At 35.5% G+C, this 13,110-nt stretch overlaps 1 protein-coding gene across 2 annotated transcripts in view; it reads left to right on the forward strand.

Moving 5' to 3' along the window:
• UTS2B (urotensin 2B) overlaps positions 1–13,110 on the forward strand; it is a 48,440-nt gene that overhangs the window by 30,974 nt on the left and 4,356 nt on the right. For both annotated transcript variants that reach the window (XM_077754377.1, XM_077754378.1), the window contains exons 5-7: positions 4,543–4,641; positions 5,784–5,821; positions 6,988–7,081. In XM_077754377.1, coding sequence (XP_077610503.1) covers positions 4,543–4,641; positions 5,784–5,821; positions 6,988–7,081 — 231 coding nt within the window. The remainder of the gene's footprint in view (positions 1–4,542; positions 4,642–5,783; positions 5,822–6,987; positions 7,082–13,110) is intronic.

Genomic DNA, 13,110 nt, shown 5'->3' on the forward strand with positions numbered 1-13,110 from the left:
GACTACACTTTATTTTTTTATCTAATCACAGGGCACCATTTTCTCACTTTTGTTCTATGACTAAAGATAGTTAATGTATAAGTAGTACTACAATTGTAGTGCTGCAATCAATTACCTAATATGTGCATATTGTATTTTATTTTTTAATTGTGTATTTTAAAGTACATCTGGGGAAACAAAAATAAAATTTGTATTCAATGAGGTTACAAATAATCTACTTATGAAAGGAGAATGGCTCAGATGAAAACACATTAAGATGCAACTTTGTGTTTTCAGAGATTTGGAAATAAGAATGCATGGGGAAATCAACGTCTTTTCAGGAGGACAATGCTAACATCCACATTATGCATTGACTGTATTTATCAGATTTCTAGCATATTTAGAGTACTTACATTAAATGAAATAATTTAATCTATGACATCTAAAATACGTACCATGAGAAGGTTGGAAAAAATAAATTTCTGCTCTTTTGTAATATTGTAACTTGTATCGCTCTCTCTTTAAAATATTCAGTGCCTTTTGTACTGGAAATAGCTCTTCATCTGAGAATTAGTAGGGATAAATTTAATGTTGATTTATTAGGCAAACAACCTCATTGAAGCTTTTATATATTTCTTTATGTTTGAAAAATAGTAATTTCAAATAGTGCTCTCTAATTTTCCTTCCAGCGTGAAATTTTGAGGTTATCTATCATCTAACTGACCTCCTTATTGGGAAGGAAAGAGCCTTTAACTTTGCCTTACATAGGGAACCAAGGCAGGATGGAATACATTTTGTTTACATGACATTGGGTTGAGAGGAGAGATTGAGTTTCTCCCTTTCGGGTCAGATTCAATTCTACTAGACCATGCTGCTTCAAATGTGGTTTTAAAGAGTCAATGAGAGAGCAGTTCTTTTGGCCATGAAAATTAAATTGCATACATCCTTGTTATTTATTTATTGGGATTTTCCCATTGAAAAATAAATTGTCTCAGAGACCTAAATATAAGGTTGGGAATGAAAAGAGTCTGGATTTTAGCCATAGTTCCCATTTATTCTTTGGCCAATCAAATCATTACACATGATAGGCCTCCTTTGCTCTTCCTGTGAAATAATGATATTTTCAGTGTTCTTAACACAGTGTAAATGTTTGAGGAAAAATGAGACCATTCATTGAGGACTTAGTAAAATTAGGATGTTAGTTGGTGGTAAATGTAACTTCTGATTTCATGTGGATGTAGAATATAGAAAAATCAAACTCTAAAGCATTTTGCTAGGTTACAACTAAATAACACCTCTGACCCCAGAATGCCGCGCAGCGATATGCATATATCACTGGCAGCATATTGGAAAGGTCTAAGACTTTCTTGGATATTTTTTATTGTATGTAAATGGAAAAGATTACGTTACTAGTAAGGTTATTCTCTGATCTAAATTGTCTATGATTAGAGTGAGCCTTTCTCCATATACACATTTTTCAAACCAGCCAAAGGTTTGACTGATATTCTTGAACACATTTTTCAAATAAGCATCTGTCGGCTAACAGAGTACAAAGTTGGGGTTACCATCCTGCTCTTTCTGTATTAGACAATGTCCAAGACAAATGACACATCCTGACAGTTCTCATTTGGTTGGGGCTATAGAACAGCATGGTTCAATGGATAAACCTGACACAGGGCAAACTGCCTACCACAAAAGGTTGAAAAGTGAGTATCACGGCCAAAAAGACTGGAAAATTTATTAATTGTTTTGTATTTTATCATTTTGGGTATTGGGTATTTCCAGATTTCTTTCTGGTAAAATTTCTTGTCTATGTGCAGTGAAAAGCTTCAAATTAGAATGAAAAGCAAGGAGACAATGAAATCTTTCAGATTCAGTATCTTCAAAGGGTGCCTGGGTGGCTCAGTCAGTGAGGCACCCAACTCTGGTTCAGATCATGATCTCATGGCTTTGAGTTCCAGCCCCAGGTCAGGCTCTGTGCTGACAGCTCAAATCCTGGAGCCATTTTTGGATTCTGTGTCTTCCTCTCTCTCTGCTGCTCTCCTGCTCATGCTCCATTTCTCTGTCTCTCAAAAATGAATAAACATTAAAAAAAAAAAAGGTTCAGTATCTTAAGTAGCAATGAGCCAGTATTATCTGTGTTTTTGCAAAAGCATTAACTCTGTCACATCTGGATAACTTTGCCATCCTTTGTGCTAAGGGTTCACTACACTCACGTAATTTTTATTCAAGCATTTCCCTTATCATAGTAACTTTTAGTTCAAAAACAGAAACATATTTAAAGTATGTGTAATTGTTTTTTAAAAACCATATCTGTTTTAAAGCTAAAAATAAAAAAAGAAAAAAAGACTTATTTTCTATTATATTTCTAAAATGATATCTTACTTAACTAAATATTTTTTTAAAATCTCTTAAAAACACTTTGTCTTTAGGGATTCCTATAAAAGATGGTTGTCTTTAAAAGTAATGACAACCTCAGAAGTGAATACCTAAGAAGAATTTCTAAGGGCAGTTATGCACTTCCATTGGAAACGAAAGTGGTAAAGAAAGGCAAATAGATTAATTTTCCTTTTGTGAACAGTCTCTCACTTAAGTGAATTAGTAATTAAGTTCCTAAAAGCATCAGCTCTACACTTTCCTTGTTACCTGCTCCTGGTCTCACACATTCTCTAAGTTTAAGGCAATGAATTGGTTTCTCTTATCACAGTTCTCTTTCTGAAATAAGTAGTCATTGTCATCTGGCTATAAAATGTAACCTATTTCTTTTTCAAACCAAAGTATTTTAAAGATTGTAGATTGTAATTTAACATTTTAATGAACAACTGTAATAACAATGACATTATTGCATGGTCACATCTTAAATTAAACTATCTCTGAGGGTTTTCATATAATTGATGTTAAGCAAATTTCCATTGATATTGTATTGATGTCTTAATTAATCAGTAGAAAAAATGTTACAGATAATTTCTATGTTTATGAAGTAAAGGAAATTGAAGAGCTGAGCATTCATGAACTATGTTTGGTCAACAGAGAAATGATGCTGTCATCTGTCCCACATCATCCATTTGCCTCCTCGTCAAGTCTTTCTCATTTCTTTTATTAGCCTCTTAATTGAGTTCATCAACTAACATTTTGTAGACATGAGAAAGACAGATGATTAAACAGAATAACATAGTTAAATTATGAGACATTTCTGTAGCGAAAACCACAATATTCTCACTTTTTTTAAAATTTATTTCTAGGAGAGAGAGAGAGAGAGAGAGCGTGAGCAGGGGAGAGTCAGAGAGAGAGGGAGTCACAGACTGACACAGGCTCCAGGCTCTGAGCTGGCAGTCAGCACAGAGCCCGACGCAGGGCTCGAACTCACGAACCGCGAGATCATGACCTAAGCGAAAGTCGGCCGCTTAACCGACTAAGCCACCCAGGCGCCCCAACAATATTCTCACTTCTAAACTTCAGAGTCAACAAATCTAGCTTCTGCTCACACTGTCAGCTAGAATGAGGAGCTAACAAGTGGGGAGCATGATCCCATAGAAGTTCTAGATAAAGGTTTGACTCTTCAGGCCACATCACAAAAGTTCATTTTGTATGTAATACACTAGTTATTATTTCAATTGCATTACTTGCTGATAGATATCTTGCTGAATCTTCATGTGTTATAGCTTGAGTAACGGCTATTATTCTGATTCCTACTCCACAATAAAAATACTTATAAAAAAATTGGGTGACTTTTTTGCTTTTAAGGTGTTGAAAGAATTGAGCATCTGATCAATGAATGGGCTGGGAGGTAAACTGGAAAAGATGGACAGATGCCATTATGGAAGAAAGTAGACTTCATACCACCTCTTCCACAGGTTTCCTTGGATGGCTTAAAGGCAATCTCCAGAACACAAAATGGCTCATATTTAAACATGTATAGCACACAGAATCTTAAAATCAAATATTGTTTGTTTGTTTTTTTTTCTTTAAAAAATAACTTTTGGGTCGCCTGGGTTAAGCGTGGGACTCTTGATCTCTGCTCAGGTCATATTCTCACGGTTTGTGAGTTCAAGCCCTGCATCTGGCTCTATGCTGACAGTATGGAGTCTGCTTGGGATTCTCTGTCTCTTCTGTCTCTCTCTGCCCCTCCCCTGATCTCTCTCCCACTCGCTCTCTCTCTCTCTCTCTCTCTCTCTAAATAAATAAACTTAAAAAATATTTTAAAAACTTTTCATTTATATTTTTCATATTAAACACAAGAATAGAAAATTCCAACAACACAGATAAAAAATAAGAAATTTACCTGAGATTCTACTACCCAGAAATGATAGCAGGCAAATTTTAGGGTGTTACCTTTCAGACATACTCTCTGTCTCTCCTTTTCTCTCTTCCTCTCTCATAATCTCTCTTTGAGTGCTCCTATACATTCAATGATTTTTGAAACAGGCCATCTTTTTAGGTTACACACCTTTTTTTGGTGAGTATAGGCATTAATAGTTAGCTATAAAATGTATTTAATTAGAAGTGCTTTTGGTGACACAGATTGAAAATGGAGGCTTCATTACATTGGGGTGATTATTACAGGAAATGAATTGTTTCCAGATAAGGAAGATGCAAACCATGAAGAACTATTGCTGGCTCTACTGAATAAAAATTTTGATTTCCAAAGACCTTCCAACATTGGTGAGAAGAATTTATTCTGTCCTCTGACCTGCTCTTTCTCAATGTTAATTTATAGCAAATAAAATAATAACTACTCCTTTTTATGCTGCACTGGCACCTTAAGTATGTTTCATTACTTCATATTCACGATAAAAACAGTGGCATCACTAAGAAATATTAAAATTCTATTTTCTTCAATTAGAGGGTCTTAATGGGACCAGTAACCATCTAGTTACAAAATAGGTATCTTTACTCATATTCTCATCTCTGTAACTCCTCACTGGTATAGTTAATGTTTTCTTTTACTAAATGCTTCAAATCTATTCACAGGTTTCCATTAGAAATTTCACAAAGTAAGTGCAGTTTTATGGCAGTTAAGTTAGCGCATTTTGCAATTGAATTTTCTCCACACGGGAAACGACTGGAGTAGAGACGACTGGGAAATTTAGGCATACCTATTGAGATATTTTTCTTTGAAGATCAAAAGAATCTAATTTACAATTATGCACCAGCATTTTATCCTAGAAATGACAAATCCTGTCAGAAACTTAGCAAGTCAAGCCTAAGAGAAAATGTGACAATATGTCAACGTGGTACACTCTCAGAAAACATGGTCCTCTAAAAAAAATTGTCTAGTTATGGGACAATGTACTGACTATAACAATATCTTAATGACTACTTTAAAAATGTAGGGTTTTAAAATTAGAAATAAGGTATTCTCCTTGAAGAAAATGTATGAAGTTATAAAAAAGAAAAATTCATACTCAAACTGTAAAACCCAGAAGGAGTTACTATTAATATTCTGGGAATTTCTTTCATGAATGAATTATATAGATATTTGTGTCCAGCTTTTTTTCACTTACGATTGTTTCATAAAATTCCTTCATGTTAGTAGAATAGTTTATTTCTAAATAATAGTCTTCGTTAGAACTATGATCTGTTTTAGAAAACTTTGTGCTTACCACAAGTAATCAAGTATTTTCTTATTACATAACTGGTTGCAATTCAATATTTCAGGCACTGAGAAAATATTAGGGATGGTGGGTGGTCTCAAATCTATGAAAAGGACCTTTGCCTTCCACATAGGATCCCAAACGTGTGTTGTAACATGAATCAAATATTATTTGCCATGAAATTTTTCATCTGACAAACATGTCTTACAGACACAGAACTGGCTAGCAAATTGGAAGAACGTAACCAGGTAAGAGTGTGAAATACTTCCATTTCACTTTTGGATATGGTCTCATATCCAGTTCATATGGTCGCATATAAAGGTGGAGCTGTTTTGTTTAAAACAGCTAGTTGGGGGCCTGAAGGGTCACCTCTTTGTTTTTTGTTTTTTGGGTTTAAAAAAAATTTTTTTTATCTTTTACTTATTTCTGAGAGAGAGAGAGAGAGAGAGAGACAGCATGAACAGGTGAGGGTCAGAAAGAGAGGGAGACACAGAATCCAAAACAGGCTCCAGGCTCTGAGCTAGCTGTCAGCATAGAGCCCAACGCAGGGCTTGATTCCACCAACTGGGAGATCATGACCTGAGCTGAAGCTGGGAATTTAACTGACTGAGCCACTCGGGCTCCCCAAGGGTCACCTCTTTGAACCTGCTCTTAGCCTTCTGATAGGGAGACCCTTAGCAGCCGTATTCCTCAACCCCTTGACATGCTGTAAAGTTGAAAATCACCAGATAAGATGATTTCAAAACTTTTTCCACATACATGCATACAAATCCATTATTAGGCAAACTATGTGTCTGTTTGGGAGAGAGAATTGTGCCCTAACATCATTCTCAGTGGGACAGACATGGACAACCTCAGTAGCCAGGTTGAACTCTACTTTGGTAGAGATAGGTCTTCAGGGTGTAGACAGAGAGCTTGCTAAAAATTAACATATGTTGAATTCCGGGTAAAAACCTTATGGCTTCAAAATACTTCTCCCTTCCTGCTGGAAAGGAGAAATATTTCAGGAAATCCAAACACATAACTCTGTGGAGCTCCTTGAAAAGCACTGCTCATTATAGGTGACATGAAATCAAGTCCAGGAACACGGGCTATGTTTACAGGCTCCCCATTAATTAACACCCAGAGTGGATTTCCTTCATCATAAACCTGTTTTTTCCTGATGTCCTGTTGAATCATGTACCTTTTTCAGTCAGTCTCTAAATACAAGTTTCCTTGTATTTTTCCTATTTATTTCTTTTTGCTTATTTTCTTCATTACTTTTTCTCCTTTTCTATTCCTTATTTCTCCTTTCTCCCTTTCTTCCATTTTTCCTGCTCTTTTTCATTTTTTACTCAAATACTTTCTCTTCTTCAATAGAAAACAGCATTATTCTAATTAAAGATGAATAATTTTTATGTTTGTGTTTTAACAGCTGGAAAATCTAAAAGAACAGCTTTCGGAGACAGAAGATCCTGAGATATCCTACGCTATAGGTGGTCTATCTTCTTCCCATCCAAATAAGCGAGGTAAATTTTTATTTCAAAGTTTTACAACTGACATCTGAAAGATTACTTTTGCAATTACTAAGAAGGAAGAGACTAACTTGATATTTCTTAGTCCTATGGTAATGATCAAGGCTCATATTTTTATTTTTTATTTTATTTATTTTTTTAAAAAATTTATGTTTATTTATTTTTGAGAGGGAGGAGGGGCAGAGAGAGAGGGAGACACAGAATCCAAAGCAGGCTCCAGGCTCCGAGCTGTCAGCACAGAGCCCGATGCGGGACTCAAATCCACAAATCGTGAGATCATGACCTGAGCCAAAGTCGGATGCTTAATCTACTGAGCCACCCAGATGCCCCTATTTTATTATTATTATTATATTATTTTTTTAAGTTTATTTATTTATTTTCAGAGAGAGAAAGTGAGAGTGAGGGAGAGGTAGAGAGAAAAGACAGTGAGAATCTCAAGCAGGTTCCATACTGGCAGGGCAGAGCCCAATGCAGGGCTTAAACTCAGGATCAGTGAAATCATGACCTAAGCCACAGACACTTCACCTACTGAGCCACCCAGGCACCTCCAAGGCTCGTATTTAAAAAAAAAAGATTCCAATGAAAATGTTCCCATATGGATGAACCTGAGTTCTGCTGTGTTTGTAGCAGCATGTCACAAGGTCATACCTTCTAGGTAGGCCCTTATTGTTTGAAATTGTGACCTACCCTTGCTATTTTGCTTAAATACTGGAGTTAGGAGAATCACAAATAGGAACAATCACGTTTCAAGTCAATTCAGAATTTTAGAACATCTTAGTTAACACCGTTGCTCTAACATTTGGTTCAAGACTTGATTCATGATGTCTAATTTTAGAAAGATTGGTCTTTTGGATCCCTCTTACTTTTTATAACATTTCTTGGGAAATTCTTGTTTCTTGCTGAATTAGTTCTTATATTTGAAAAACTTGTATGTGTATTTTTCCATTCATAGAGTGATGTGAGCCTTCCTAAAATGAGTTTTATTTATACTTGTTCTTCTTCCCCCAGATTTGTCTTTAACTTGTACATAAACTTATGTCACAATGCTACTAAGAGGGAAGAGGAGGCACTAGTATTATTTAAACACTTAGCATATGCCAGACATTTTATATTTTAATATCTCAAAATATTGTGGTTAAATACATAAGCTCTAGAGCTAAACTGCCTGGGTTCAAATCAACATTGACGTTTTCTACCTGCTTGAACTTGTGCAATTATCTAACTTCCTGTGCCATATTTTCTTTGCCCCCAAATGCAAATCATAATCTGAATTATCTTTATGATATTGTTGGGGGGATTTGATGAGTAAATATATGAAAGGAATTTTGAATAATGCCTGGTATACAGTAAGTACTATGTAAGCTTAACTTGTTTTTTATGGTTTTGATCAATGCTATAATTATTATTTTATTCTCATCATAAATATCATAAACTAGCTATTACTATGCCTATTTTATAGATGAGGAAATTACATCTCAGAGGGGTTAAATTATATGCTGAAAATAACCCCACTGCTAAGTGACTCTGCCAGTGAGCCCGAAGGATATGGTAGTAGCAGATGAATTGGAAGATGGAAGGGTGAGAACCTTCAGGATTTTTAAGGACTTTGGCTTTTACTAGGTATCATGTGGGGCATCACTGGAAAGCTTGAGCACACAAGTAATATGAGATAAGGTTTCACAGAACCACTCCTGATGCTTTGTAGAGAATATACTGCAAAAGATGGGCAAAGGTTGAAGCAGAGAAACCTTTAATAAAAATAATTTAATGGTAGTAGCTTGGATTAGGTTTGGCAATAGTGAATTGATAAGGAGGGGTATTATTCTTTGGATATGTTTTCAACAAAGTCAACAAAATTTGTTGAAGAATTACATGTGGATTGTATTAAAAATAATGATGGAAGGTGTCAAAAATGACTCCAAAGATTTCTTCTAAGCAAGTAGGCAAAAGAGGGCAATTTCTACTTATTGAGCCAGAGATAGCTAGCAGAGGAGAAAGTTTGGTGGTGTAAAAGGGTTGAAATAGAGATTTGTTGGGTCTTCTCATAATTAACATAGCTTAGGCTATGATGTGTTACCAGTGTTAATCCAAATCTCAGAGGCCTATTATATAATAAAGTCCACTATGTAGTACAACTTTCTTCTTTTTTCTGGCTATACCACCTGGAAGGTTGTTATATCTTAACTCCTTCTAATATTGTCGAGACATAGAAAAGGGTCTAAACTGCCTCAGTTCAGAACTTGGTTCAGTGATAGGTGTCATTTCTGAAGTCCACTGGCTAGAGTTAGTCACGTGGGCTGCCACCAAAATATTGGCAAGATAGGCTGAAATTTTAGGAAGTACATATAATACCTGGGGACCAATGCCTCTACCACAGTCAGTGTTTTGATCTCTCCTTAACCACATAGACTATACTTATCTCATTCCCATTAGAGAGAATCCCAGATCTCTTTCACTGACTGAACCCAGAACAAAGAACAGGTTTTCCAGGAGATACTTACCATTCTTCATCAGATACAGTGTGGCTTCTTCCGCTTCATTCACAGACCTGTTGGCTAAAAGGACAATACCAATAATTGGCAGAGGAACAGGGACAGGATAACCACACACAGAAATCCATCCGTAAAGGAAACAGACAAGAGACACACAGAATGCTATCCTTCAACAATTCTGAAACACCGCTGGGCAAACATTATAAAGGTCTCCTGCCTTGGGGATGGAAAAAGGTGTCTTGATTGGAGTCTTTAGTAGTCTTTAGTAGTCTTTAGTCCTCTAGGAAGAGTCATTTGCCTATTGTAACATTTCCAGTGGCTGCACTGTCCGAGATTTTCCCTTTTTTCATTTTCATCTCTGGACACATCTTATGTGCTCCTTGGGGAATATTCCCTTCTCTAGGATGGTACAGTTTTCTTGGGTTTCATCCTGCTCTTGCAAAGTTGGGGGCCCAAGGTTTATTTTGTCTTAAAGTGTCAAAGATATTTTTATTTTAGGTTTTATGACCTTTCAAAAGTTTAGAAAGTTTCTCATCCACTTGCTACATGCAAATGCTTTTGAAGAAACAATTTTAATTATTCTGCCTTCTCACCCCGATGGGTTGGCTCATTCGGTTAAGCATCTGACTTGGCTCAGGTCATGATCTCATGGCTCATGGATTTGAGCCCAGCATTGGGCTCTGCCCTGCCAGCTCAGAGCTTGGAGCCTGATTCAGATTCTGTGTCTCCCTCTCTCTCTGCCTTCCCTTCACTCCCACTCTCTCTCTCAAAAATAAATAAACATCAAAAAAATTTTTTAAAGTATCTGGAACATACATTAAAAACTAAGCACTCACTCCAATTTTTGCCCTGACTTCTTTATTCAAATTTATTTAAAAATTTATGTTATTTATAGAGCCTCTGTCACTTGGAATAATTTTAAATCTCATTTATAGCATTTGGGATGTTGAGGAAGTCAACCCTTTCAACATTTCAAGACCTTGTATTTCTGGATTCTTTATTCCCTTTGCATTTGTTGTCACATTGCATTTGGGGATGAATTAGGCAAACTACATTAGCAAAATAACCTTATGATCTCAGTGTATAACTTGCTTTAAGATTATTTACATGAAGCCTTCTGTATATTGGTCATTTTCCTTTACTCTGTATCCACACTGTGTGTCCCTGGAGTGGGACAGGAAAGAAACAGAGGTAAACATATTCTTAGCTGCCAAAATTAGGCACATGATCTTAATCTAACTTAATGGGGTCAGGGGAGCACCTTGGCAATGTGAAAAAAGCACAAGGAATATTTGGACAGTCACATCCCTACCACAGAGGTTTTGGGCTTGCTATGCCCCACGTAACAATACCATCCCAGTATAGCAGGCCTCCTTATGTCCATTTTTGGGTTTCAGATACTTGTGGTCAACCATGGTCTAGAAGCAAATGATCTCCTTCTGACATACCATCAGAAGGTCAATAGTACTTTTATGCTATGTCACAGAGCCTACGTCATGAAGCCTTACTTCATGTCATCATATAGGCATTTTATCATCTTACATCATCATCAAAAGAAAGGTGATTGTAGTATAATAAGATATTGTGGAGGAAAGAGGCCACATTCACATAACTTGTATTGTAGTATATGGTTATAATTGTTCTAGTTTATTATTGTTGTTGTTAATTTCTTTCTGTGCCTAATTTATAAACTAAACTTTATCATAGGTATATATGTGTAGGAAAAATATGGTATTTATAGCATTCAGAACTATCTGCAGTTTTAGGTATCCACTGATGGTCTTGGAACACATCCCACACAGATAATGCAGGACTTCCTGTAGGGATCAGAGTAGGCCATTGAATATATAAATTTGAAGCTAGGGAAGCAGCTCATACTTGAGATATACATTTGACAGTTATCAACATATCAGTATTGCTTGGTATTGTGATGAAGCCATTGGAGGAATGACTCTAGATATTAAAGAGAAGATAGCCAGGCCTGAAGCTTGGGTGATTCCACGGTTAAAGATTGGGCAGATGAGAGTCTAATCAGCAAAGGAGACTGGCAGCTACCAAGGAAGGAAGTGACAAAGAATGTCTCACTCCTTCTAGGAAGAAGTTGTGAAACTGTATTTGAAGTTGGATTACTTCAGCTTTCCTTATGAACAGCAGTAGAAAGATTATTAATGACTTGGCCAAGAAGTTTTTGGTGGACTTTTGTTTAAAGAGAAAATGATAAAACAACATTATTATCATTTGTCAGGAAACACTGACAATACACACCACTTTTGAAAAATTTTGTCCTAAAGGGTAGACAAATTGGGATATTAGCTAAAGCATTTGTGGGGGTGGGGGGGGGTGTCAAAGAAATGTTTTGTGTTTAAGCAAGTACATATTAAAACATATTTGTATATAGCTGGAACAAAATAAATATTTGGGGTGATAAACATGAATTAGATGCCCAGGTTAGGTGACAAAAACAACCCACATTACATTTAAAGTGTAGTTCTATTGCAAAAGTATGAATAACATTATATGAAATTAAATGGACCCAGAGATCCACCTAATGCAATAGTAACTTATACTTACTGAGAAATACTGTACTTATAATTAAATGATTATTATACATATAATTAAATTAAATGTTTATCTGATCATTTAATAGATAGTTGACATATACCTGCTAAATTCATTAAGAATTTATGATAAAATCTGATAAAATAAAACATCTTTCCATGATAATAATTCTTAACAGATTGGGTGTAGAAGGAACATACCTCAACACAATAAAGTCCATATATAACAAGTCCACGGCTAATATTATATTCAATGGAGGAAAATTGAAAGAGATTTCTCTGAGGTTGGGAACAAGGCATCACTTCTATTAAATATAGTACTGGAATTCCTAGCCATGCAATTAGAAAAGACAAAGAAATAAAAGGCATCCAAATCAGGAACGAAGATGTAAAACTGTCACTATTTGCTGATGATATGATCTTATATATACAGAATCTCAAAGAGTTAATTTAAAAAACTGTTGAAATTTATTGATGATTTTAGTAAAGTGGCAGATACAAAATCAACTTACAGAAATCAGTGGCATGCCTTTATACTAATTGTGAAGCACCATAAGGAAAAACTATCCTATCACAATACCATAAAAATAATAAAATACTTAAGAATAACTTTTTTATTGAATTGCATTTGCTGTACAATATTATGTTAGTTTCAGGTGTACAGCACAGTGATAGATTAGAAAGAAATCACCAGGATAAATCTAGCCACTGTCTGTTACCATACAGAGTTTTTCAATATTATTAACCACTTTCCCTATGCTATACATTGAATTCCCATGTCTTATTTATTTTATAACTGGAAGTTTGTACCTTTTAATGCCCTTCCTTTATTTCACCATCCTCCCCGCTGCCAGGTTATTCTCTGTATCTAAGTGTCTGTTTCTGCTTGCTTGTTCATTAGTTTTATTTTTTAGATTCTCCATGTAGGGGAAATTATATGGCCTTTGTCTTATTTTCTTTGGCATTATACCTT

The sequence above is a fragment of the Crocuta crocuta genome, unplaced genomic scaffold (genome assembly GCF_008692635.1).
Source record: "Crocuta crocuta isolate KB4526 unplaced genomic scaffold, BGI_CrCroc_1.0 scaffold70, whole genome shotgun sequence".
NCBI classification, from domain to species: Eukaryota; Metazoa; Chordata; class Mammalia; order Carnivora; family Hyaenidae; genus Crocuta; species Crocuta crocuta.